The 23676-nt window shown below is 36.6% G+C and overlaps 5 protein-coding genes across 7 annotated transcripts; 4 read left to right on the plus strand and 1 right to left on the minus strand.

Moving 5' to 3' along the window:
* The first annotated feature begins 1425 nt into the window (after positions 1–1425).
* Positions 1426–5003, plus strand: LOC125202850 (transthyretin-like protein). Of its 2 annotated transcripts, none has more exons than XM_048101328.2 (6): positions 1426–1777; positions 1851–1942; positions 2438–2495; positions 3026–3127; positions 3608–3767; positions 4371–5003. In XM_048101328.2, the coding sequence occupies exons 1-6, from the start codon at positions 1643–1645 to the stop codon at positions 4823–4825; spliced, it is 1002 nt and encodes a 333-aa protein (XP_047957285.1). In that variant the 5' UTR covers positions 1426–1642; the 3' UTR covers positions 4826–5003. The 2 variants fall into 2 exon arrangements, with proteins under 2 accessions (XP_047957285.1, XP_047957284.1); XM_048101327.2 differs by having other exon boundaries at positions 1427–1777; positions 4368–5003.
* A 437-nt stretch (positions 5004–5440) lies between these two features.
* On the plus strand, positions 5441–6370 carry LOC125201851 (uncharacterized). The gene is made up of 2 exons (XM_048100127.2): positions 5441–5544; positions 5739–6370. The coding sequence occupies exons 1-2, from the start codon at positions 5467–5469 to the stop codon at positions 6108–6110; spliced, it is 450 nt and encodes a 149-aa protein (XP_047956084.1). The 5' UTR covers positions 5441–5466; the 3' UTR covers positions 6111–6370.
* Positions 6371–6593: 223 nt separating this feature from the next.
* On the minus strand, positions 6594–8772 carry LOC125201165 (alpha/beta-Hydrolases superfamily protein). The gene is made up of 5 exons (XM_048099136.1): positions 8535–8772; positions 7919–8154; positions 7570–7682; positions 7094–7234; positions 6594–7004 (listed from the first exon to the last, which is right to left on the minus strand). The coding sequence occupies exons 1-5, from the start codon at positions 8770–8772 to the stop codon at positions 6752–6754; spliced, it is 981 nt and encodes a 326-aa protein (XP_047955093.1). The 3' UTR covers positions 6594–6751.
* A 286-nt stretch (positions 8773–9058) lies between these two features.
* Positions 9059–11621, plus strand: LOC125201164 (Tetratricopeptide repeat (TPR)-like superfamily protein). Of its 2 annotated transcripts, XM_048099135.2 has the most exons (2): positions 9059–9195; positions 9323–11621. In XM_048099135.2, the coding sequence occupies exons 1-2, from the start codon at positions 9181–9183 to the stop codon at positions 11432–11434; spliced, it is 2127 nt and encodes a 708-aa protein (XP_047955092.1). In that variant the 5' UTR covers positions 9059–9180; the 3' UTR covers positions 11435–11621. The 2 variants fall into 2 exon arrangements, with proteins under 2 accessions (XP_047955092.1, XP_088921742.1); XM_089065616.1 differs by lacking the exon at positions 9059–9195 and having other exon boundaries at positions 9293–11621.
* Positions 11622–14381: 2760 nt separating this feature from the next.
* Positions 14382–15437, plus strand: LOC125202421 (RING-H2 finger protein ATL52-like). The gene has a single exon (XM_048100816.2). It carries the CDS (start codon positions 14566–14568, stop codon positions 15313–15315), a length of 750 nt encoding a protein of 249 aa, XP_047956773.1. The 5' UTR covers positions 14382–14565; the 3' UTR covers positions 15316–15437.
* The last annotated feature ends 8239 nt before the right edge of the window (positions 15438–23676 follow it).

The raw sequence follows: 23676 nt of genomic DNA on the forward strand, positions 1-23676 counted from the left end.
GCTAGCGTTTCGGCCAGCGACGAGCGATCGGCGAGCCCACGCCGATCCGCTCACCGATTTTGCGCTGGCCGACTGCAATGGTTCAGCTAGCCGATTGGCCAGCGCGACGAATCGACTAGCCGGTCGCTAGCCGACCATTGCGGATGCTCTTACTCGCTTTATTCTTTTTCATGGACATCTAGACTTTTTATTATTCCATATTCAATTCTTTTTTCCATCTAAGAATGCGGCAATGATGATGGGATAACAATATTTGAAATTCAGATGAAAAATAACAAAATATTTTACCTGGGCAATTAAAGTACAAACATTATTGTCCAAAACTCCAAATTAATTGCTGGGCTTTTGTCGTAGATAGCGTTCTTAATCCATAGACATGTAAAATACATGTCCCAATTTAGTTAGTTGACAAAATTTTCCATCATCATTTAATTAAGAGGGCTAATGAATAAACATCAATTTTCCTCTAATGTTCAGTACAGTAATTGCGAGGGTTGGCAATTGGCTGGCAGATTCTATTAATGCATTAAAATAAATAAATCTTACTATTATAATTTAGTTTTTTAAGATTCTCTAATTGGCACATTGTCAAATTTTGCTCATGCAATAAAGAATTTCATAGAAATCATACTCATACACATGAGATGTTTGACCTCGTCCTATCACTCATACAAATTATCTTTATTTTCTAATCATTTCAGATTAAATATATTCGACCAAATAAATTTCAAATATTTTTAGTAATAATTAGTTGGAAATAATATTTTTGTTAAATATCAAAAATTGATTAAATATAGTTTGATTTTACTTCTGTATAAATTATAAATTTCAAATCAATTGAAATATAGCTTAGTTTATAGCATTTTTTTGAAAAATAGTTCCAAAATAGGTGTCGAATTAGTTCAAACGAATATGATTTATTTAGTAAAACTTAAGTAATTTCCATAATTAAAACATAAATTAAATTTATGTCGCAAAATTGAAAACTAAAATCTTATTACAATCTTCAATGTAAAGTAATTAAAAAATAGAAAGTAGTAGTAACATTTTTCAATTTTTAAAAGATATATAATGTTATTTTTTATTTTGTGTAAATAAAATATGTGGAGTACTAAACTCAATTTTCGAGGTCAATTTAAACTCAAATTATTTATAAAGATTAGGTGTAGGTTCAAATTGGTATGACCCTATCACCTTTGTTTTATTACCTAAAAAATTTAATATTTACTCTGTTGGTGTATGGTTTTTTATTAAGAACTAATTTAGAATTTAAATTGTACATTTATTTTAGTTATAGGAGATATGATTAAGTCGTGAAATTTAATTTCAAAAATCAGATACAATACTATATATTTAATTCCGAAATACAGTGTTGCAAACCGAAAAGCCTCGTAATTAGCATACGACTCGACACACAGTAATACACACACTCTCTACAGTGTTGCAAACCGAAAAGCCTCGTAATTAGCATACGACTCGACACACAGTAATACACACACTCTCTTTATATGTCGAACCTTCAATGATCTTTTGATGATTCAATTTTACGCGCTTCACACTTCCACAATCAAACCAGCAAACTGAAAACCCTCGATTCGAAACCGAATTCGCAGCGAGGCAGAGTTTGAGGGATTTTGGAGTAATGGATTTGCCGAGTGAGAAGGAATGGCTGGCATGCTGTGGGAGCACCAAATTTGCACAAGAAATGGCGTCCGCCGCTCCATTCTCCAATTACCAACAAGCCGTCGATGCTGCCAGAGATATCTGGTTCAATAAAGTATCCATCTCTCTCGCCGATCTCTCTACATATCATTTCGCGCATATATTGACTCAATTTTGTGCTTCTGTAGGTGGATGTGAATGGATGGCTTGAAGCGTTTTCTGCGCATCCTGCCATCGGCGAAAGCCCTTCCAAAACCGTCAAGAGTCAAACCAGTGCTCAGTTCAGTTTCTAGCCCTCATTTTATACCTAATTTACCTAGTGTTTGTTCGTGATTTCTGATAAACCATTGCGATTGCAAAATGTAATTTTGCCCTATTTATATTTTGATTTATGTGGTTATCCTGTGTTTATAGCGGAAAGAATAGAAAAAAGGATAATCTTTGATTGAGAATTTTGATGATTTATCAGTGTGCTTTAGATATAAAAATCATCTTATTGAGGAATTTACGTATCTTAAGCAAGAATCCAATTCATAGACTTCTCACTAAACAGTGGCTTTTTTTGGTTTAACGTCTCTTTTGATGTTTAAGCCCTGTTTGAACTTCTGTATTTATTTTATAAAGCAAACTATTATGTTTTGAGAGAAGTAAAACAAAAAAAGATTGGGAAATTTCTGATTGTAGCTTGTTCGATGTGGTGAGATTTTGTCTTCTCATCTCTAGACGCAGATGGTTTTATTATAAGCCTGGAAATGATAAGTTGTTTCTGTAACAGGTGGAGCAAGGGAGAGCAATCGACTGCTTTAGCAACTGCTACCGATGCTACATTGCAGGTATATACAGTTTAATGAGTGTGTTGTTATGTTTTTGTAAGTTATCATCTGTGGATGGTTTTGAAACCAAATTGAACAACTTCCCGTCAGTTATAACTTATAATCCCGAGTCTTAAACTATTTTAGTTCTCAATATTGCCCCAGAATGGTCGCAGAACAAATATTCCCCTATACTTTGGCATTTCCTGGATTATTGGGTCAACTCCCGAGATCTTTTCTTAGTGCCTGTTTGTGCAGTTGTAGGCGTTTTGTTTGTATTATACTTGAAGTAGAAGCCCTTTCTTATTTCTTTTGTTTCAAACATTCTTATAATTCCTAATGACATTTGGTGAAGTGGAAAATTTACAAACTGAGAATCAATGAGATGTAAGTAAACATGAACTGGATGCGATAACATAGACATGCTGATTATGCAGAAATATAAATTGTATCTCGGCATGCCTTCTTCAGTTATAACCTGCCAAGGCTACATTATTCTCTTAAATAACATTTTTCTTTCGTTTAGATGTTTGACCGACTGTATTTTCTAGGAGCTATATGATTGGAATGCTCGCTACAGGCAAAAGTTTGGTTTTGTCTTTCTCATATTTGCATCTGGAAGAAGTACCCCTGAGATACTTGCTGAGATTAAGGTAAATATCCCGTTAACCTTTTGAGATCGTTGTCCATGTAGGAAGATAGCTCTTATCTAGTTTATAATTTGGTTTGATGCTAAAGTTTTTCTCTAGGTCTGTATCGTACAACTTATATTCATATAATAGTGGGAAATGTGAGAGATGTCATCTTCTTTTAATTTTTCCCTTACTTTATGTAGTTGGATTATGAAGATTGTAAAACTTTGTAGTGTGAATCCATATTTACTTTATCAGACAATTTTGCGTTGCACCAAGTGTTTCCTTGTCTCTGTTGAAAAATAAATAAATTTGTTATGATTTATTATTTTCAAATTTTCAATTCATAAATTGATAGTAGTTTTTATTTTTCACATCGTAAATTATGAGATGATCTTTCTTTCGGGTCCTAAATCTATAACACCCCTAGTGTTCATTGGCTTCTTTTGTCCTCTTTTATAAATTTTCTCATAATTGTCATTTATTACTTTTATTGGGCAGAAACGGTACCATAACAGGCCAATCATTGAATTTGAGCTTTCGGCCAAGGAACAAATGAAGATCACTGAACTACGTATGTCCAAGCTATTCCCAGCTAATGCAACTGTTGCTTCTATCACCAAGACCCCTCACAAAGCAGATGTGGCGACAAAAGCAGGAGGTTCTGTGTCAGATTGGCTATTTCCATTTCTAATCTTTAGTTTATGCTGGTCTGTGTTTTACCTGGTTTTTTCTCGTGGTTTTGAGTTTTCGGACCCTAATTTTCTGGAAAAGGAGGAACTTTAAATCGACTAGAAGTTGCTCTCTCTTCACTTGGAAGTGCCATTGCAGTGCGCAGGTTGCGGTAGTAGATTGTTCCCAAAATACCACCAATGTAGTTTTTCTCTAAATTATTTTAAAGAAAGTTGATAAAGGATTATAAACACTCTCCTTACAGCTACTATTTTTTCTCATGTTTTGACTATCAAAGACTGTTTGCTTCTCCTTAGAACCCTAATTGTTTTTTGAGACAATTACACATTATTATAATAGATGAAACACAATAAATACTTAAAAAGGAGGAAAAAAGAGAGGTAATACAAACAGAAAAAAAGATTACTATATGTATGAAAATTATTGTTGCCTATATGTCTGCCTAGATGAATATGCATCTGTTGTAAATTCTTCATATGTTATATGGATTTTTAACACAAGATTTGTGTACTCTGTTTTAAGATTTGAAGTTATGGTATCAGATCTGATGCTCTCTTCTTAACTGTAGAAGATCGCATAAGTGTGATTGGAGGCCATTTGTCCACTGCAAAGGAGACTCCTGCAGCCGAGCCCCCGAGAGCATTCACTAGAACACGTCCACCAATCACAACCCACATCCTTGATATTGCTCGTGGTGCCCCAGCTTCTGGCGTTGATGTGCGTCTGGAGATATGGGCCGACAAGCAATCACGGCCAATGTTTGGTGAGGCGGATTCGGGGCTTTGGAAACTCGAGGGTCTGTCAAGTACAGACAGAGACGGGCGGAGCGGTCAGTTGATGAGCATGGTGGATGCTCTCAGCCCCGGGATATATCGGATTAGTTTCGACACGGGGAAGTACAATCCTGAGGGGTTTTTCCCTTATGTTGGAATAGTGTTTGAAGTGAAGGAATCGCAGAAATGGGAGCACTTTCACGTTCCTTTGCTGCTTTCTCCATTCTCGTTTTCCACGTATCGTGGGAGCTAGATTCTAACATCTTTGATAATGGGGTGTGAAAGTGTAATTTTCCATGTCCAAATCTAATGTTTTTATGGAGATTTTGAGGTGTATTTTGAACCTTAGTTATTGTGTATCCACGTCTTGATGCAGCCTTTGCACATGGTTAAAACTCAAACATAATAAATGAAATTTGTGCAATTTAGTACTTACGTTGCTCTAATTTTGTTTTGTTTGGAATACTTGTAATTTGTAACTTTTATGTATATAGTAACAATCTTTTTCAGTTAACTTTTAATTAAAAGGATATTTATATAATTGTCACATTTAAATTGTTTTATCCATCTAAATTTAAGAAATACTATATGATTTTACTTAAATCTTGTACTTACTGAAACTCTTTAATTTTGAGTTCAAGTTAATATGAACACTTTATGAAATAATTGTACGATGCACATTCTGAAATTAGATATTGCCATAAATAACCATTTTATGGTGTCCACTATTTTAATTTCAACTTCATGGACATGAAATAAACACTCTAAGCCATTTATAGGAAAAAAACTAAAGAAGTCATAGTCCAAATAATTGCCTATAAAATGATCATTTGAATGCATTTGCTGCAAATTCAGAAAAAATAAACGGTGAAATTAAATTCAAAGTTTCAAAAAATGCAGGCCATCAAGGAGAAGATCAATGACTTGAAGGAAATCCGAAAAGCTAAGGCTGAAGCAAAAGAAGATGAAAGAGTAAGGACTTTTCCATTTCTCAACAAGGATATATAATTTCACATTATATTGACAATTGTTGACACAACACGAACCTAATCAAATCGACATGATAATTTCTTATTGTACATGATATACTATGTCCGTGTTCGAGTCCTTATCGGATTATGTTATATCGTACCGACACAATAACATGTAACAATTGAGGTGTGCAGGCGGAGAAAGAAATGGCGAAATCTCGAATCGAGGTGGCTCATGAGGTGAGGATGGCGAGAGAGGCGGAGGCAGCGATGGATTATCACGTGCAGAAAGCGGCAGAGAAGGCGGCTGAGCACGAGAAGAAGTACCCTCTGCCAGGGCACGCCGGGGGTGAGCAGGCCGACGATAGCCTCTCTGTTGGATCTCAGGGCCGGACTAATTCCTCTGGACCCGCATCTGCTGGTTACAATTCATCATCAGCAGAATTGTCTAATAATTACAGCAGCAGCGCCGCGGCTGAGTCCGGCCACAACAAGGCCACTTACACCGACGCGCCCTCAACCCTCGCGGAGGAGGACGCCGTCTACCCGTCTAACAATCCGCAATAGATTCATCCATGTATATTATAATTGCAGATGCATTGCTTTTTGCAGTCAGCTGCTATTTATTTTTTTAGTGTGATTGGGTGTGTTTCTGAACATATTGGATTTTAGTTTTTTGTGGTTAAATAGTTAGTTATGCAAAAGAGTAGAAATGAAGTTGTAATTGGATTAGAAGAAGCATTTTATTTTGTCATCTATGCTATCACTGTATTTTTTGATCGTGTCATTTATTTTGTCATCTATGCTATCACATTTATTTTTTGATCCCCGTACCTCTCGCATGGTATCGATCCCCGTACCTCTCGCATGCTAAGCGAGCGCTCTACCATCTGAGCTACATCCCCATCACATCTGCTACTCCATACAGTATATATATCTTGTTATCATTACGAGATAAACTAACAATCTAAGACGCTGAAAATATTGATGTGGATTGCAGATCACCATTATTTGAGGTGGCTTTTGTTCGTATTATAAGGATGATCCTGCTTAAAGTAAATAAGATTTTATTTATTGGGCTAGAGATATCAAATATATAGCCACCAACTGTATCGGGACTGCAACAATACAATTGAATGATGGTTTGAGCTATCATATTCCACAAATATTTTTGAGACAGGAGATTAACGCTTGCATATCAACTGTGCCTAAACTAGAGAGGCAACCTTGGGAGCCACGATGTCAAGAAGTCCTTTAGGATTGTCTACATGAACCCAGTGCCCCGCGTTTGGAAGGACGTGAACAGAGACTTTCCCCTTGGTTGCATGATCTCGTCTAGCAGTAACATGTTCGAGCTGCTCTATGATATCTGAGTCCCATCTATCGCTCTTCTCTGCACGTACAATGCCTACCTCCATGCCATTGGGTGGGTTTTCCAATAGGGGCCAATAGTCCATCTCACTGAGAGATAATTCAAAAGGAAATATGCATATCACAGCATTTCGTGTTTCAAAACAGCCTATATTGAGTGCCAAATTGCAGAATATTACCTGTAAGATTTAAACATCTGGACAGCGCCATCTAGATTGAATGCCCAAGTCTCATGTTCTCCTGATTTCTTGAGGTTGCTTCCTATCCATTGTGATAAAGACTTTGAAAAGCCAAGTTTCAGCATATGGTCCACCAACCACCTGCACACAACACATGTTATGACTGATAAGCAGACTTTAAAGAATAAGATTAAAAAGTTAAGTGCATACAAGATGCATCATAGCTTTTTAAGTACAAGCACATTAAACAGCTAGAAGCTGGTATCATCATCACAAATAGCATCTACTCCAAATTAACAAGCCATTATGCAAACATACACTAATAGATCGCATGTGACTCAAAATAAAGCAAAGCTCAAAAGTTCAATCCTCCAATTCCCACTATTCAGTATTGAGTATACATATAAAAAAGAACCTAGTGCAGAAAGAGTGATTTTTTTGAATGAAGTAATGTAGTATAAAGGATGAGGAAGTACGTCCTGGATGGTATTTCTTGTGGTAGACTCTGCAAGATCTGCAGAACTTTCTCGACTTCACCTTCATCATTTCGTGGGATCAATTTTCCAGGAACAGAGTCAAGTACCCACAGCTGCTCTACAACAGTTTTATACACATCCATAAGCCAATAAACCATCCAAAGAACATAAAGCTTAAGATTTTGCATATACAATCAGCACAAAAAGAAAAAAGAAATGGAAGATGCACATAGCAAAAGCAGACTCGCAGTTTGTTTTTTTGACATACCAATTTCCCCTAATTAGGAGCGAACCATAAGTAATTGAAATACAATGATAGTATGGTAGCCTAAACTGTGCAAGTAAATACCTGTCTAGGCAAGCTGACATTATCCCCGTAATCCCCGTTAACACAACTTTGCACGAACTGCAACGCAACCTTTCCTCCCATGGAGTGGCCCATAACAACATCAGGCCAATCCCAGCCCTCTGCTTTCACCAAATTAGCCAGATCTTTCGCAGCATTTTCCAAATTATGTGGAGGTGGCAGTCCTATTTCAGCCGATTTTCCATGATTCCTCAAATCAACCAGAACCATCCTCCAAGCTGCACATGCAAAATAACCATGATTTTCAGTATGAAAATGGGAGTGTGTGATCTTTCCATTGTTTTCTCATCTCCCAAATGATCACGGATACATAAATTGCCATTCTATGCATAGTAATAACTAATAATAGAAATTAAAAAGCTTCTACCACGATAATCAAACAATGTGTTAGTCCAACAACCTTGAGCACGTTAAATCGAAATTCACATTCAATTGCCGAGTTTCACTAGCACAACTTTGTATTCTAGGGAACAATTTCTGGAAATGTCACATAAATTGATGAGGAGAATAGCCTACATAGAAACGGTGCAGCACTTACCAGACTAGAATTGAAGGTAATTTGAGATAGGAAAACGGCGGAGAATATAAATTTACGTACGAGCTGGGGAGAGATATGAAGCGAGGGAGCGAGAGAAGGAACGCCAGTTCCGACCGGATCCGAGGAGGCCGTGTAGCACGAAGGCCGTGAATTCATAGGGTTTCTCCGGCGACGATTTGATCTCTTCATATGCTAGGGTTTGCAAGGATCGGCCAGTATGGTGGCGGAGCAGTGCCGGTCCATGGAGGAGCCGGTTCAGACTGTCGCGTAAACAGATTCCTCTTCGAGCTGTCGCCATTTTTGGGGGGATGGAGGAGAATTACAGCAGTGCAACATTTACAATCAACAAAATTTATCGGCCCATTTACAACATGTATCAAAATTGAACCCAATATGTCAATCAAATGTGGCCCAATAATAAATTGAGAATAAGGCGGCGGCGCATCCCACTCCGATCAAATTATACTTCTACTTGACATCCCTCCGCCGCCCCAAAATCACCATTTCTTCAACAAAATTCTGCATTTTGCGAAGAATCGATCATCATTTTATTCCCCTTTTGATGAAAAATCCACCACAATGTCATTTAATTCACCATAGAAACCTAGTTCTCCTTCATCTCTAATCTCCAAAGAACCGCATTTGACGTTGGTACTGATGATTCGGGTGATATTCCGGTGGGCGTTGGTGCTGGAAACTGTGGCGGATGATGCAAAGCGAGGTAATCAGAAACCGAGCGTTATATTATAGCCGGCGTTGAGCTTGCAAGATAAGTTTTTGAGTAAAATATCTAAAGTTATTTTTGTCGGTTTTTACTTATGAACCACGCTGTTGCCTTGCCGTCGCAGTCTCGCCATCTCTTCGTCGGCCTCCGCCGCTTTACCGAGCAGAAAAACATCACCCATGGAAAATGCATCCACGCCCATCTCCTCAAAACTGGGACACTCCCCACATGCGCACCCTTTTCCATTGGACTCCTCAACTTGTATGTCAAATGCCACCTCATCTCCGACGCCCATCGCTTGTTCGACGAAATGCCACTGAAACATGAAGCAGTTCCGTGGAACATCCTTATAAATGGCTACTCTCAACTGGGCCTCTCCCGCCACTCATTCTCTGCTCTCCAACTGTTCAAAGAAATGCTCCAAAGCAGTATCCTTCCCGAGTCACATACTTTTGCCGGAGTTTTCTCCGCCTCCGCTGTTTTGGAGGACGCGGTTATGGCCCATCAGGCGCACTCTTTCGTGGTGAAGTTGTGTGATTATTGTGACGTCTTCGTGTATAGTTCTATGCTGAACGTTTATTGTAAATTGGGTTTTCTTAGTGAAGGTCGTAAAGTGTTCGATGAAATGTCTGAGAGAAATTCGATCACTTGGTCTACTTTGATATCTGGCTATGCTTCACAGAGGCTTGGGAGTGAGGCTTTTGATGTTTTCAGAGCGATGATTTCTCAGGGGGAGGAAGTGGTTAATGAATTTGTATTGACTAGTGTTCTGAGTGCTTTCACTTCGCCTGATTATGTGATTATGGGAAACCAAATTCATTCTTTAGCACTTAAAAATGGCTGCTCCCAAATTGCTTCTGTAGGGAATGCGGTTATCACTATGTATGCCAAGTGCGGAAGCTTAGAGGATGCGGTTCGTGTGTTTGAGCTTTCCACGGATAAGAACGAGATCACGTGGTCTGCCATGATTACAGGGCACGCGCAGATGGGAACTGGTGAGAAGGCGCAGGCCTTGTTCAAAGAGATGCATTCTTTTGCGATGAAACCGAGCAAGTTCACCCTTGTAGGAGTGCTTAATGCTTGTAGTGACACTGAAGAAATTGCTGTAGGGAGGCAAGTGCATGCTTATTTGGTAAAATTGGGATTTGAGTTTCAGATATATATAATGACGGCTTTGATTGACATGTATGCTAAATGTGGATTCATAGTGGATGCTCAACGGGGGTTTGACACGCTGGATGAAGCTGATCTCGTGCTGTGGACCTCCATGATTGGAGGGTACGTGCAAAATGGTGACAACGAGAGTGCTTTTGGTTTGTATTATAGAATGCAGAGGCAAGGGATTCCTCCCAATGAATTAACATTAGCGAGTGTGCTGAAGGCCTGCTCGAGCCTTTCAGCTTTGGAGCAAGGAAAGCAGATGCATGCTCATGTGGTCAAGAATGGTTTTACTCTTGAAGTTCCAATAGGAAGCGCTCTCTCGACTATGTATGCAAAGTGTGGGAGCCTGAATGATTGCCATTCCATCTTTAGGAGAATGCCTGCTAGAGATGTGGTGTCGTGGAACGCAATGATTTCTGGACTTTCTCATCATGGCCGGGGAAATGAAGCTCTTGACCTTTTCGAAGAGATGTTGCTGGAGGGTGTCAAACCCGATTATGTTACCTTTGTGAATATCCTTTCTGCCTGTAGCCACATGGGGTTGGTGGATCGAGGCAGGGAGTATTTTCAGCTGATGTCGCAGAAATTCTGCATACCTCCGAGACTGGAGCACTATGCTTGTATGGTTGATATATTAGGCCGTGCTGGGAAGCTTCAAGAAGCCAATGAGTTTATTGAATCAGCGACTATAGATCATGGTCTCTGTTTGTGGCGGATCTTGTTAAGTGCTTGCAGAAACCATCGTAACTATGAGTTGGGTGCTTATGCTGGAGAAAAGCTGATGGAGCTAGGCTCAAAAGAGTCATCCGCCTATGTGTTGCTCTCGAGTATTTATTCAGTGTTGGGGAGATTAGATGATGTTACACGAGTTAGAAGAATGATGAGCAGCAGGGGGGTCAACAAAGACCCAGGATGCAGCTGGATTGAGCTCAAAAATCAGGTTCATGTGTTTGTTGCTGGAGAAATGCTGCATCCAGAGATCAAGGGCATACGAGAAGAGCTGTCGAGGTTTAGCACACTGATGAAGGATGATGAGCTTTACCAACTGAAATATGATCCGTTTTTCGGGGGATAGAAGCTAGGGTAACAATCCAAACTGAAGAGCTAGAATAGATGAATTCATACAATGAGATTGTGACTGGAACACCTTTCTTTAAAACCATTGTTTGACTTTGCAGTTGGTCCAAATATATTGGCCAAGCAAATTGCAATTCATGTAATGATCTGTATATCAATGTTTGACTACAACATTTTGGTGAAAATCAGAAGTGCAATCAGCTAGCTTGTTGTAGGATTTAATCACTTGTATCAAGGGAACTGAGATTTTCACTCCTTCCTATACTTACAGATGAAATATTCATATGGCCTTGGTGGTGTTATTGGGACCAAGTTTTCTTTGGTTTCTCCTACTATATCCTTGTGATCATGCTACCAAAATTTCTTAAATTTAGTGGATTTGTTATGTATCTAAATCGTGTTTGATTTCTGTCAAAAGATAAACATATATGACTGCTTTATCGAACTCTCTTCCATATACTGGAAGGTAGCCTTTATGCAGAAAAAAAATGAAAATGATGATACATCACTAGAGGGATGGGGAGGCCGGAGGGGTATGGGTTGTCGATGCTCTAAAGCCCACAACAATGTCCTCTCTCTTATGTGGTATTTTGTGTGATTTAGTTTCTTATTTTTTTTGCAGTTTAAAAGATTCCAAAGTTCACATATCTTATGTAAAATTTCATATTTTTAATGTACTCCCTCCGTCCACGAATAAGAGTCCCGTTTTTCCATTTTTGTCCGTCCACGAATAAGAGTTTCGGTTCATAATTACCATAAATGGTAAAGAGACCCCACATTCCACTAACTCATTCCACTCACATATCATTTAAAACTAATATATACAAGTGGGACTCATATTCCACTAACTATCTTCTACCACCCACTTTTCTTAACATTTCTTAAAATCGGCGCCATTTAGAAATGAGACTCTTAATCGTGGACGGAAGGAGTATCATTTAGGTTAATATTAATATATTTAATTTCATATTTTTGTTATAACCACTTTTTGAGTAATCACATTTCTTTGATCGTTCTGTTTTATTAGCACCACTTTTAGGTAAATCACAAGTATGATTGGGATTATCATCTAAATTGGCCACTAAAGGAGAATAAACCAAAACTGTTTTATCACTCCTATTGGCTATTACTGTATTTTCTGCATCTAAAAAATCTTTCTTCATAATTATTCTGTCAGAGAGAGGGCCTTACGGATATAAGTAAGTGGAGTACATATATATACTATACATGAATGATTCCCATCCTAAGCAATTATTAGGAAATAATCGAGTTAGAGCTGTAGCTATAGTGCTACAGATGGTCTGATGAGAGGAATTGAAGTGATTGATACGGGAGCTTCTCTAAGTGTTCCAGTCGGTGGAGCGACTCTAGGACGCATTTTTAATGTGCTTGGAGAGCCTGTTATTAGATCGAATAAGTACATTCGATCTAATAAGTACCTTGTATCAGAATTGAGAAATTCTATGGCTTGGATCTTTAGTATTCTCTTATTTATTACCTGTGTCTACTATTTAGGCAGAATACCGTCACCCCTTTTTACTAATGTGACTTTTGATTTCCTAGATAAAATAGTCCGTATAATTTAGGATTAAGTTATAAGATTATTTAATAAGAGAAGATTGACTATGACTAATTATCACATAGCTATTAATTTAGATTAAGTCATGAGATTCAATCTCATGCACCACACATAATACAAGTTTAATCATGTGATATCAGGGACGGATCCAGAAAATGATCATTGCAGGGACAAAAATACATGTGGGGATATTTGAAGTATTTGAGGAGGGGCATTTAAAGAAGAAACTAATATTAATTTTTTTCTACAATAAATTTTATACATAGATATGAAATTTTGAGGGAAGGCATTTGCCCCTCCTGCTTGCACATTAGATCCGTGCCTGTGTGATATAATCTTGCAAACCAAACAACCCTAAAATGTAGGTATTGAATTCTGATGGTTAATAATCCATCTAACTGTAATTAATAAATGAACAGTTTGGAAAAATAACGCACTAATAAATAAGCTCAAGAATTACATAGTGGTGGTGATTAATTAGGGGTAATATATACTTTATCCACCTGATTGCATTAATGAATATACAGATCTTGAAGAAAATTCATCCAGAGCTTGTAGTATTTTATTATGTACAGTACGTAATTCCCAAAATGTTTTTAAGATAAATTTAGAGAGTTGGTGGAAAGCCGCTTTTGTTATTCTTGGTAAAGTATATATTCGCTTTCATCAACTAACTTGAAATGTACTTTCAATTGGTTGATCAGTTTTTCCACAACCCCCAACCGAAACCATTTCTTTGCTAAAACAATTAATTGTATTTTACACATAATTAGGAACACATTACTTCGAGATTCAAAACCGCTTAACCAACATTTTATTTTATATGGTATCTTAAAAAATTAGTACTCCATTCACTTATTTTCATTTTTGTAAGTCTCTAAATATTTGTCACCTTTTTACTATTTTTGAAGTGGATTCCACTTTGCACTAACTCATTTTCACTCGTATTTTATTACTACGGTAAAACTAGTATATAAAAGTAGGATTCATATACCACTAACTTTTTTAATCTACTTTCTATTACATTTTTTAAAATCCATATCAGGTTAAATAGTGACACATTATAAGGGACTAATAGAGTAAAACGTTATTATTAATATTAAATAGACATAACTTAAAAATACTTTTAGCATTTACACGATCAAACTTATACGTATGTCGATAAAGAAACAAAAGTAGACGAGGCCCATATATAATGTAGTTGATGACGAATAAATACGTTTAAAATTTAGTATAAATAATTCCAATAAATAACAAATTACATAGTATCCAAAATATATGGAAAGACTTTATCCATACATCATCATCGGGTAATTTTCCTTTATCCATAAAATAAATTATAATATAATATATATCTAAAATAAAAGTAGAATTATGAGTGAGAATGTAAAAGATTAGAAGACCCTATTTTTCTTCCCTTCTAAGCTCTCTTCGCTTACAATCGTCTCAACCAAATCGATCCACCAAAACTCAATCCCAAAACCACGAAAACTCATTCATAGAAACATCAGACGAATTAATCCGAGATCAATAGATTTGGATTTGATGAGATGGGATCGGATCAGAGCTCATGGACGCCATACAACTACAAGGATTGCTCAATAGGAATGTGCAGCATCTACTGCCCCCAATTCTGCTACTTCATCTTCCCTCCGCCTCCGCCGCCGGACTCCGCCTCCGCCTCCCCCTTCACGCCTCTCATCATCGCCGTCATCGGCGTCCTCGTCAGCGCCGTCGTCCTCGTCAGCTACTACACCATCGTCACCAGGTACTGCACCAGATCCCGATCAGGCGACGCCGAATATCCTCCGGCGAGTAATCAGTGGCAATCGGCGGCGGCGAGCGGGCTAGAGGAGGCGGCGATCAGATCGATCGCGGTGAAAAGGTACCGGAGGTCGGAGGGGCTGATCGAGGCGGCGGAGTGCGCGGTGTGCCTGAGCGAGTTCGAGGAAGAGGAGCGGCTGAGGCTGCTGCCGAAATGCGGCCACGCATTCCACGTGCCGTGCATCGACGCGTGGCTGAAATCGCACTCCAATTGCCCCTTGTGCCGCGCCGCCGTCGTCGCCGCCGCCTCTCCGCCGCTGGATTCGGATCCTTGCGAATTGCGTGAGGTGATTGTGGTGGTGGAGGAGGAGCAGGAGGTGCCGAAGAGTCCGAATCGGAATGCGGAAGGAGAAAATGGCGCGAGGCGTTTGAGGAGATCGGTTTCGTTGGGGGATGTTAGGGTTTCGATGGGGGATTTTGGTGATGATTTGGGGAGGAATAGATGTCGATCTTCGAGGGGATTCAATTTCGCATGAACATACAAAGCCAATCTGTAATTATTTTATTTTTATGATTCAACATGCATGATCAATTTTTCATTTTGTACATATTTATTAACACAACAAAAATTAATGAATACTATTTGGTTTTATTTTCAGTTTCGATTTCCCAGTTTTTTTACACAATGCAAATTGATTAGTTTTTGGAAACGTCTCATTATTTTGGTATGATTAATGACTTGATATTAATTATTTTAGGTTTGAGAAATAATAATTACTAATAGGTAAATAATGTAAGCTACCACCTTTGGTGATTTTATCAGTTTTATCAGTTCTTTTCAAAAAATAAAAACTAAAGTAAAATATTAATATCTTTGTATACTCCTATAACTTAGTATTTCATAACAAAATTATAAGCCCGCATGCATCTAATTACACGTCACATATGTATAATTTGGACTACTGAAATTTTGATAATAAAATCCATACATGTTAAAGATTAGTAGTACTACGTATAAAAATTAAAAAAACTGAGATATAACTGATACAATTATTAAACATTGGGATAGCATGGACAAATTCCAAAGATTGATATAGGAATAATAAAGTCACTATAGATTGAGGAAAACTTGACCAGTATTTTAATTATTTAAATAAGGTGCAAAACAGATAATAAGTGATACACATACATGCATTTATGGAGGCCTTAAATTAAAGCCTTTAAGTTCATCTTAAATTCTAGTACTATCATTTTATTTTTCTTTCAAATTCATGTGGGTTTTAGGGTTGTTGTGAAATGTACTTAATTCGAGCTTTTACATCCATCAAATATTAGGTATAATATTGCTTAGAGGCTTGGAGTGATTTGGAACTTTATCACATCATTTTTTTTCTTCAATTTGTACTTAATATGATAAGTTGAATTGTGGTGTGATTAGGACGAAGATATTAAAAAGGTGACACGTACCTCTCACATATTCACTTTCACCAACTAACTTGAAATGTACTTTCAATTAGTTGAGCAGTTTCCTTCACAACCTCAAAGACAACATTTCATTGGTAAACAAACAATAATTCAGACTCTAAATCACAACTTAATTCACTCAAATCTGTTTAAGTAGCTTTTAATTGGTTGAATGCATTTTTGTCAATTTTGATGATAGTATGTAGTAGTGGTTATCATGTAACTCATGTTAACCCAACCTACATTACGTTTGTATAAATGTATATATACAAGCAAAAATAATGTTAGCATATCCTTATTCCCTTTTTTAATATAATTAAATAAAACATGTCTTAACCGTGGGTTACTGGGTTTTTGACCATGCATCCTAAAAAATTCATTGTGATAGCGGTTTGTGGATGAGGCCCATATGTAGTTGATGATAAATAAATACTCGAAGCATAGAAGTATGTGATATGGAATAAATGGATAAATTATTACAGAGGTTTCAACTTCAGTGTTGACCATATTTCCTTCCCTTATAAGCCCTATCCTCTCAGCCCAACAAATTATTAAGACACATTCAGTTAGATAAAATTGTCCAGAGATAATTAAATTATCAAAAAACTAACAAAGTTTTCCATAAATTTGTAATTAATATAACAATTAAGAAATTATACGTGGACGTTATCATCGATGAGTTAAATTAAAACCTCTATTCACAAATAATACAAAGTTGTATTGTTAAAAACCATCAACAATATATATTACACATAGACTAAATGGTATTTTTGTCATAAACAATTGCGAAAAATCCAAACTTCATGATTCTCCGGACTAATTTTTAAAGTTGTAGGACCCACCATAATTTAACCAAATTTCATGTTTAACAACAATCATTGCTATATATATATATATATATATAGAGTAGTGATATGTGGCAAATGCCCCTTAAGTATATAACTAGAGAACAAATCACAGCCACAAGATTAAGAAAATCAAGGGCTAGTTTTAACACATGTGATTTTCGAATTTAAAGGAGAAATCAGTTCACTCTAACACAAATTTACTTCTCTAATAAAATTAGGTTAACAATTTTAATTACGCAAATCAATCGATCCCGCCTTCACTATTCTTCCCGTCGTCTCCATCCATCGTCGCCGTCTTCTCGTTCCTGCAATCGCCGCCGTTTCCATCCATCGCGTCTGCAATCGCCGTCGCCTTCATCCATAGTCGAACAATGAATCCAAATCAGAAAGATTTTTCAAAATGCAAGTTGTTCTACTAGTTTATGATTTAGATTTCTCATTCTAATTTAGATTTAGTTTTAGAATAAAAGTTAGTTTTGAGAATTCTGCAAATTCAAACATATGAACATCTGCTTACAGTTAATCACTACAGTTAACTACTTCTATTTTTTTGTGTAGGTTTTGATCGAGAGAAAAAAAGAAAAACAACAACCGTAGACTCCGATCGTGAGTATTACATTATTAGTGAAGTATTACATTAACAAATACATACTCTGTTTTTCATTTAGTGAAGTATTACATTATTAGAGTGAAGTGTTTGTGAAGTATTACACTATTCTAGTGCTATAGTGAAGTGGTTGTCATCTATTCTTGTAGTGCTTTGTTTTTCCATTTCAGTGAAGTAAAACATGGTTAGAGTGAAGTAAAACATGGTTAGAGTGAAGTAGTCCAGTGTTAGAGTGAAGTGTCTGTCATCTATGCTTGTAGTGCTCTGTTTTATCAATTCAGTGAAGTAAAACATGGTTAGAGTGAAGTATTTTACTGTTATAGTGAAGTTTCTGTCATCTATGCTTCTAGTGCTTTGTTTTTCCATTTCAGTGAAGTAAAACATGGTTAGAGTGAAGTAAAACGTGGCTAGAGTGAAGTAGTCCATGGTTAGAGTGAAGTGTTTGTTATCTACAATGAAGTAAAATTTTTTGTATTATGCTTGATATTTCAGTGGAAAAAAGGTTAGCAGAAATTGCGGCTGAGATTGTACCAATCGACATACTTAAAGGTTTCATGAAATAATTTCAGTCTTTTGATTCTATATGCATATGAAAAGAAAGAATATTCTAATTTTATGTATTTCTATAGAACAAATGAAAGGTCATAAAGATTCAGCAAATGAAGCAATTGTTGTCGAGAAAAGAATGAAGAATCGGGAGGATGAAACACTTAATGCCGAGAAAAGGATGAAAAATCGGGAGGATAGACCTTCCAAACAAAAAACTACAGCTTCTACTACAAATGAAGCAGATGTTGCAGATGTTGCAGATGTTGCAGAGAAAAGGATGAAGAATAGGGAGGATAAACCTTCCAAACAAAATACTACTGATTATTCTGAAAAGAGGTCGAAGTATATTCATGATAGACCTCAATGTGAGTTATTTAATTATTTAGTATCTTAATGAAATATATTATGTATATGGCACAAATTAGAGTTAAGTGTCTGTAATCTATGCTTGCAGTGCTTTGTTTTTTCATTTCAGTGAAGTATTCCAGTGTTAGAGTGAAGTATTCTAGTGTTATAGTGAAGTGTCTGTCATCTATGATTGTAGTGCTCTGTTTTTCCATTCAGTAAAGTAAAACATGGTTAGAGTGAAGTAAAACAAGGCTAGAGTGAAGTATCCCAGTGTTAGAGTGAACTACAATATTTGCTTACAGTGAAGTGTATTATGCATGCTTGTATTGCTTTGTTTTTCCAGTTCAGTGATGTAAAACATGCTTGTAGTGAAGTATTCCAGTGTTAGAGTGAAGTGTCTGTCATCTATGATTGTAGTGCTCTGTAATTACATTTCAGTGAAGTAAAACATGGTTAGAGTGAAGTATTCCAGTGTTAGAGTGAAGTGTCTGTAAACTATGATTATAGTGCTCTGTAATTCCATTTCAGTGAAGTATTCCAGTATTAGAGTGAAGTGTTTGTGATACAGTACAGTGAAGTAATTTTTTTTGTATTATTTCTTCTAGGCTCAAAGAGAAAAGGTTTAAATGATGACAATGAAGAGTCTGCTGCAAAGAAGCAGAATAAGGCTAAAGGAAAGAAAAAAATGGTGTCGCATGATTTTGAAAATATTAAAATCAGGAGACCGAAACTTGTTGTCAAGGTAGGAATTAAAAATCTAGTTGATGCCATAGAGAAGATGAACAAAAGACAACTAGCTGCGCTGGAAGAGATGGGATTCGGGCAGCTTGTCCATCTAAAGATCAGAAGTATTCCTGCGGAAATGGCATTTTCACTCCTGGAGAATTTTAATCTAGACAACTGCACAAGAATCAAGTTAATTGATGATGAGCCGTTGCATATCACTGAGGAGGATGTGCATGCGACCTTGGGATTGCCAAGAGGGGAGTGGAAGATAAATATTGAAAAGAAGTATTACATAAACGATGATATGCAGAACATTGCAAAAGCTTTGAAGAAGGACAGAAATTCAATCTACGCAACTGATTTGCAAGACCAGCTTGATACTGATGTAGATGGTGGTGAGTTGTTTAAAAAAGTTTTTCTTGTACTGTTGGACTCTGTGCTGATCTCACCATCTGCAAATGGGATTTGTGATGGAAGAATATTGGACTATATAGACAACATTTCCAATGTGAGAAAGTACAACTGGTGCAACTATGTTTTGAATGTGCTAATCACAGCACATGATAGCTGGAAAAAAAAAGAACAAATCCACTCTATTCACTGGACCCATCACTTTCTTATTGGTGAGTTTTCTAATTTAAGCACAACTTATAGTGAAGTAAAACATGGTTAGAGTGAAGTATTCCAGTGTTAGAGTGAAGTGTCTGTCATCTATGATTGTAGTGCTTTGTTTTTCCATTTCAGTGAAGTAAAACATGGTTAGAGTGAAGTATTCCAGTGTTAGAGTGAAGTGTTTGTCGTCCCAGCTTATAATCCATGTTTGAACCTTTTTGCAGGCATGCTATGTTGATAGGGTTGTCTACAGGACGAGGATGGTGGTTCGAAGATTTCCCACTGTCCGGAACTGGACAACCACCCTTCTTAGGGAAAGAGGTCAGTTGGAATTCAAAAATGGTGGTGTTATAGGCCGAGGAAGCATAGAAAGCATTATTGACCCGGTCTCCATTGAAGCTTTATATGTCAATAATGATTCAATCATTGTCACTGCCCCTGTCCCTTCTACCACTGAGAATACTCTCCCACCAAATGATGAAGCTCCTGTGAAAACTCTTCCAACAACCGAAGCTCCTTCAACTAATGAAGCTCCTGGGAATACTTTGCCAACAACTGAGGAAGCTTCTTCAAATGATGAAATAAAAAGTTCAATAAGGGAAGCTACAGCTTCTATTAAAAAAATGATGAACTGTATAAAGAATGCTCCGGCAACTAGCAAAGACATCAATTGCTTCAAGGTTGTAGCAGTAACTGCCCTTAGAATGGTGGGTGTCGAGGTTGCTCGAGTCGAACAAGCTGTGTCAAATCCAATTGATAATATGACACATGCTATGGAAGTCGATCAAGAGGATAATCCAGAGTGGATTGATCTCATGGAAAAGATGATGGAAATCTATGATGAAAAGAGCAAACTAGTGGCTGAAGGCACATCAATTTTTCCTGATATTAACTTGGAAAAGAAAGATGTAAGTTGAAGTGTTGGAATGATGCAAACAATTTGATTTTGATTTTGGTCTGTTGTGTTTTAAAACTTGACATATGATTCAGGGTGAACTAAAAAAATTTCTATGATGCTGTATTTTAATTTATAATACTTTTTTACTTCTTGTTTATATCTACCTTTTAAGTTTTTGTATTTATGATTAAATACATATCACTATATGCAGGTGACAAAAGAATTTTGTGCTGATCTAACTAAAGGAGGATTAAAAAACACACAATTGAAGGTAATACAGATATCTAGTACATTTGTATTGTGGTATTTATATTTGATATTCTTTTCTTGTTATGAAAATAGGATGACAATGTGGATGTCCAAATTGCGTCTGCATTAGAAGCGTTCATGGGGATAGGTGGTGATGATGAATGCATTCAGTCAGAATTGAAAGAAGCTGAACAAAATCGTACAACCGAATTAGTAGTTTACGATCCGGATATTGTAAGAATTGATAAAATGCTTATTGTGAAGTAAAACATGACTAGAGTGAAGTATTCAAGGGTTAGAGTGAAGTGTTTGTCATCTATGCTTGTAGTGCTTTGATTTTCGATTGCAGTGAAGTAAAACATGGTTAAAGTGAAGTATTCTAGTGTTAGAGTGAAGTCTCTGTCATCCATGCTTAAAGTGCTTTGTTTTTCCATTTCAGTGAAGTAAAACATGGCTAGAGTGAAGTATTCTAGTGTTACAGTGAAGTGTCTGTCATCTATGATTGTAGTGCTTTGTTTTTCCATTTCAGTGATGTAAAACATGCTTGTAGTGAAGTATTCCAGTGTTAGAGTGAAGTGTTCCAGTTATAGAGTGAAGTGTCTGTTTATCCATGCTTGTAGTGCTTTTTTTTCCATTTCAGTAAAACATGGTTATTGTGAAGTAAAACTTGCTCTATTTTTCTATTTCAGTAATGTAAAAATACACATCCAGTGAACTATGTCTTATAAAGTGAAGTATATAAACAATATAGTGAAGTTTTCATCTCATTCTTGCCCTGACAGGCAAGTGCTAGGATTGAACAAATGGCAATACGTTCAAAAGCTGAGAAGAGAAAAGCCGCTGCTCTGCGATCTCCATTCTATGAAAGAATGGTTCAGGCAAAAACAAAGTTTACCTTGCAAGAGTCACAAATATTTTTTTGGATTATGACAACACCTAAATTAAATGAGTAAGATTTATATTATAGTTCTTATTTAGAAGAAAAAATATACAAAAGAAATCTTAACACACATACATGTTTGAACAGGGACAACATATTGTATGATGATGATGTTGTAATTGTAACAAAAAGAGAATTTTGTTCACTGTTGCCGCATGAGCTAGTAGAAGTGGGTGTGATCAACGCGTGGGCATCTTATTTGAATAACATGGAAGAATACAGGGCTCTATCTTCATCGAGGCGCCTGTTTTTTACAACATACCTATGTGTAAGAATAGTATAAATTTTGAAAAATGAACTGATGGTATATGTTCATTATAAAGCATGTTTACTTCACTATATGTTCACTATAGTGAATTATTTATATCCAGATTTGACTTGTCTCATCTTTCAGCTGTATACAGTTGTACAACGGCCTGATGGGGCGGACATCAACACCACAATTGATAGATTCTGTAGCAATCTAGAAGATGAGATTAAACAAATTCCGTATTTCAAGTGGGTCGACGTAGATTTGGTAAATATTGAATATAAAAGATTCTTTGTTATATTCACTGTTGTTTTTATTCTGAAATTGTTATCATCTTTGTAGGTGTTCTTTCCAATTTGTGCTGCGGAACATTACTACACCATATGCTTTAGATTTAGCACTAAAAGCATAGTGGTGATTGACAATTCAAAGAATGGTAGTGATGAGGACATCACAATCAATTATGGTAGCATACCTGAAACTGTGGTAAGTATACATGATATATAGTGAAGTATTTTGTGATTACAGTGAACTAGAATACTCTTTACAGTGAACTACCTCTGATATTCATGATAATATATTGCAGAGAATGTATTTTTGTCATTATTTGACAAAAATGGGTTATCACGTGCAATGCAAATCAATAAAGGATGTTACCATAAAGAGGCTAAAAATGTCTTGGAGAACAACATCAAATGCAGAAGATTGTGGAGTTTTTTTGATGAGACATATGGAATGTTATTATGGTGAGCGGGAACAAGATTGGAAATGTGGATTATCTACAAGGAGCAAGGAAATACTCCAAAGACTAAGAGCAAAGTATTGCAGCGCATTAATGTTGTCAGAAATAAACCATGAGTCATTAAAAAACATGGTAACAATATCAAAGCATTATAAAGAATGTGAGAAAAACATGGACATAGATGTGGAAAACATGATTGTAAACTTCAAGCGTTCATGAAATATTGTACAAAACTTCATTTAAATTCAATAGTTAGTTCCTATTTACTGTCGAGCTATTTACTTCACTATATGCACAATATAGTTCACTATATGCACAATATAGTTCACTATATACACAATGCACATCATTGGAGTGAAGTAAAACAAAGCTAGAGTGAAGTATTACAGTGTTAGAGTGAAGTGTCTGTTTATCCATGCTTGTAGTGCTCTGTAATTCCATTTCAGTGAAGTAAAACATGGTTAGAGTGAAGTACAACATGGTTAGAGTGAAGTAAAACATGGTTAGAGTGAAGTGTCTCATCTATGCTTGCAGTGCTTTGTTTTTCCATTTCAGTGAAGTAAAACATGGTTAGAGTGAAGTATTCCAGTGTTTGAGTGAAGTGTCTATCATCTATGATTGTAGTGCTCTGTAATTCCATTTGAGTGAAGTAAAACGTGGTTAG

The sequence above is a fragment of the Salvia hispanica genome, chromosome 2, assembly GCF_029641045.1.
Source record: "Salvia hispanica isolate PSC_SH4W2 chromosome 2, Shi_PSC_v1, whole genome shotgun sequence".
Lineage (NCBI taxonomy): Eukaryota > Viridiplantae > Streptophyta > Magnoliopsida > Lamiales > Lamiaceae > Salvia > Salvia hispanica.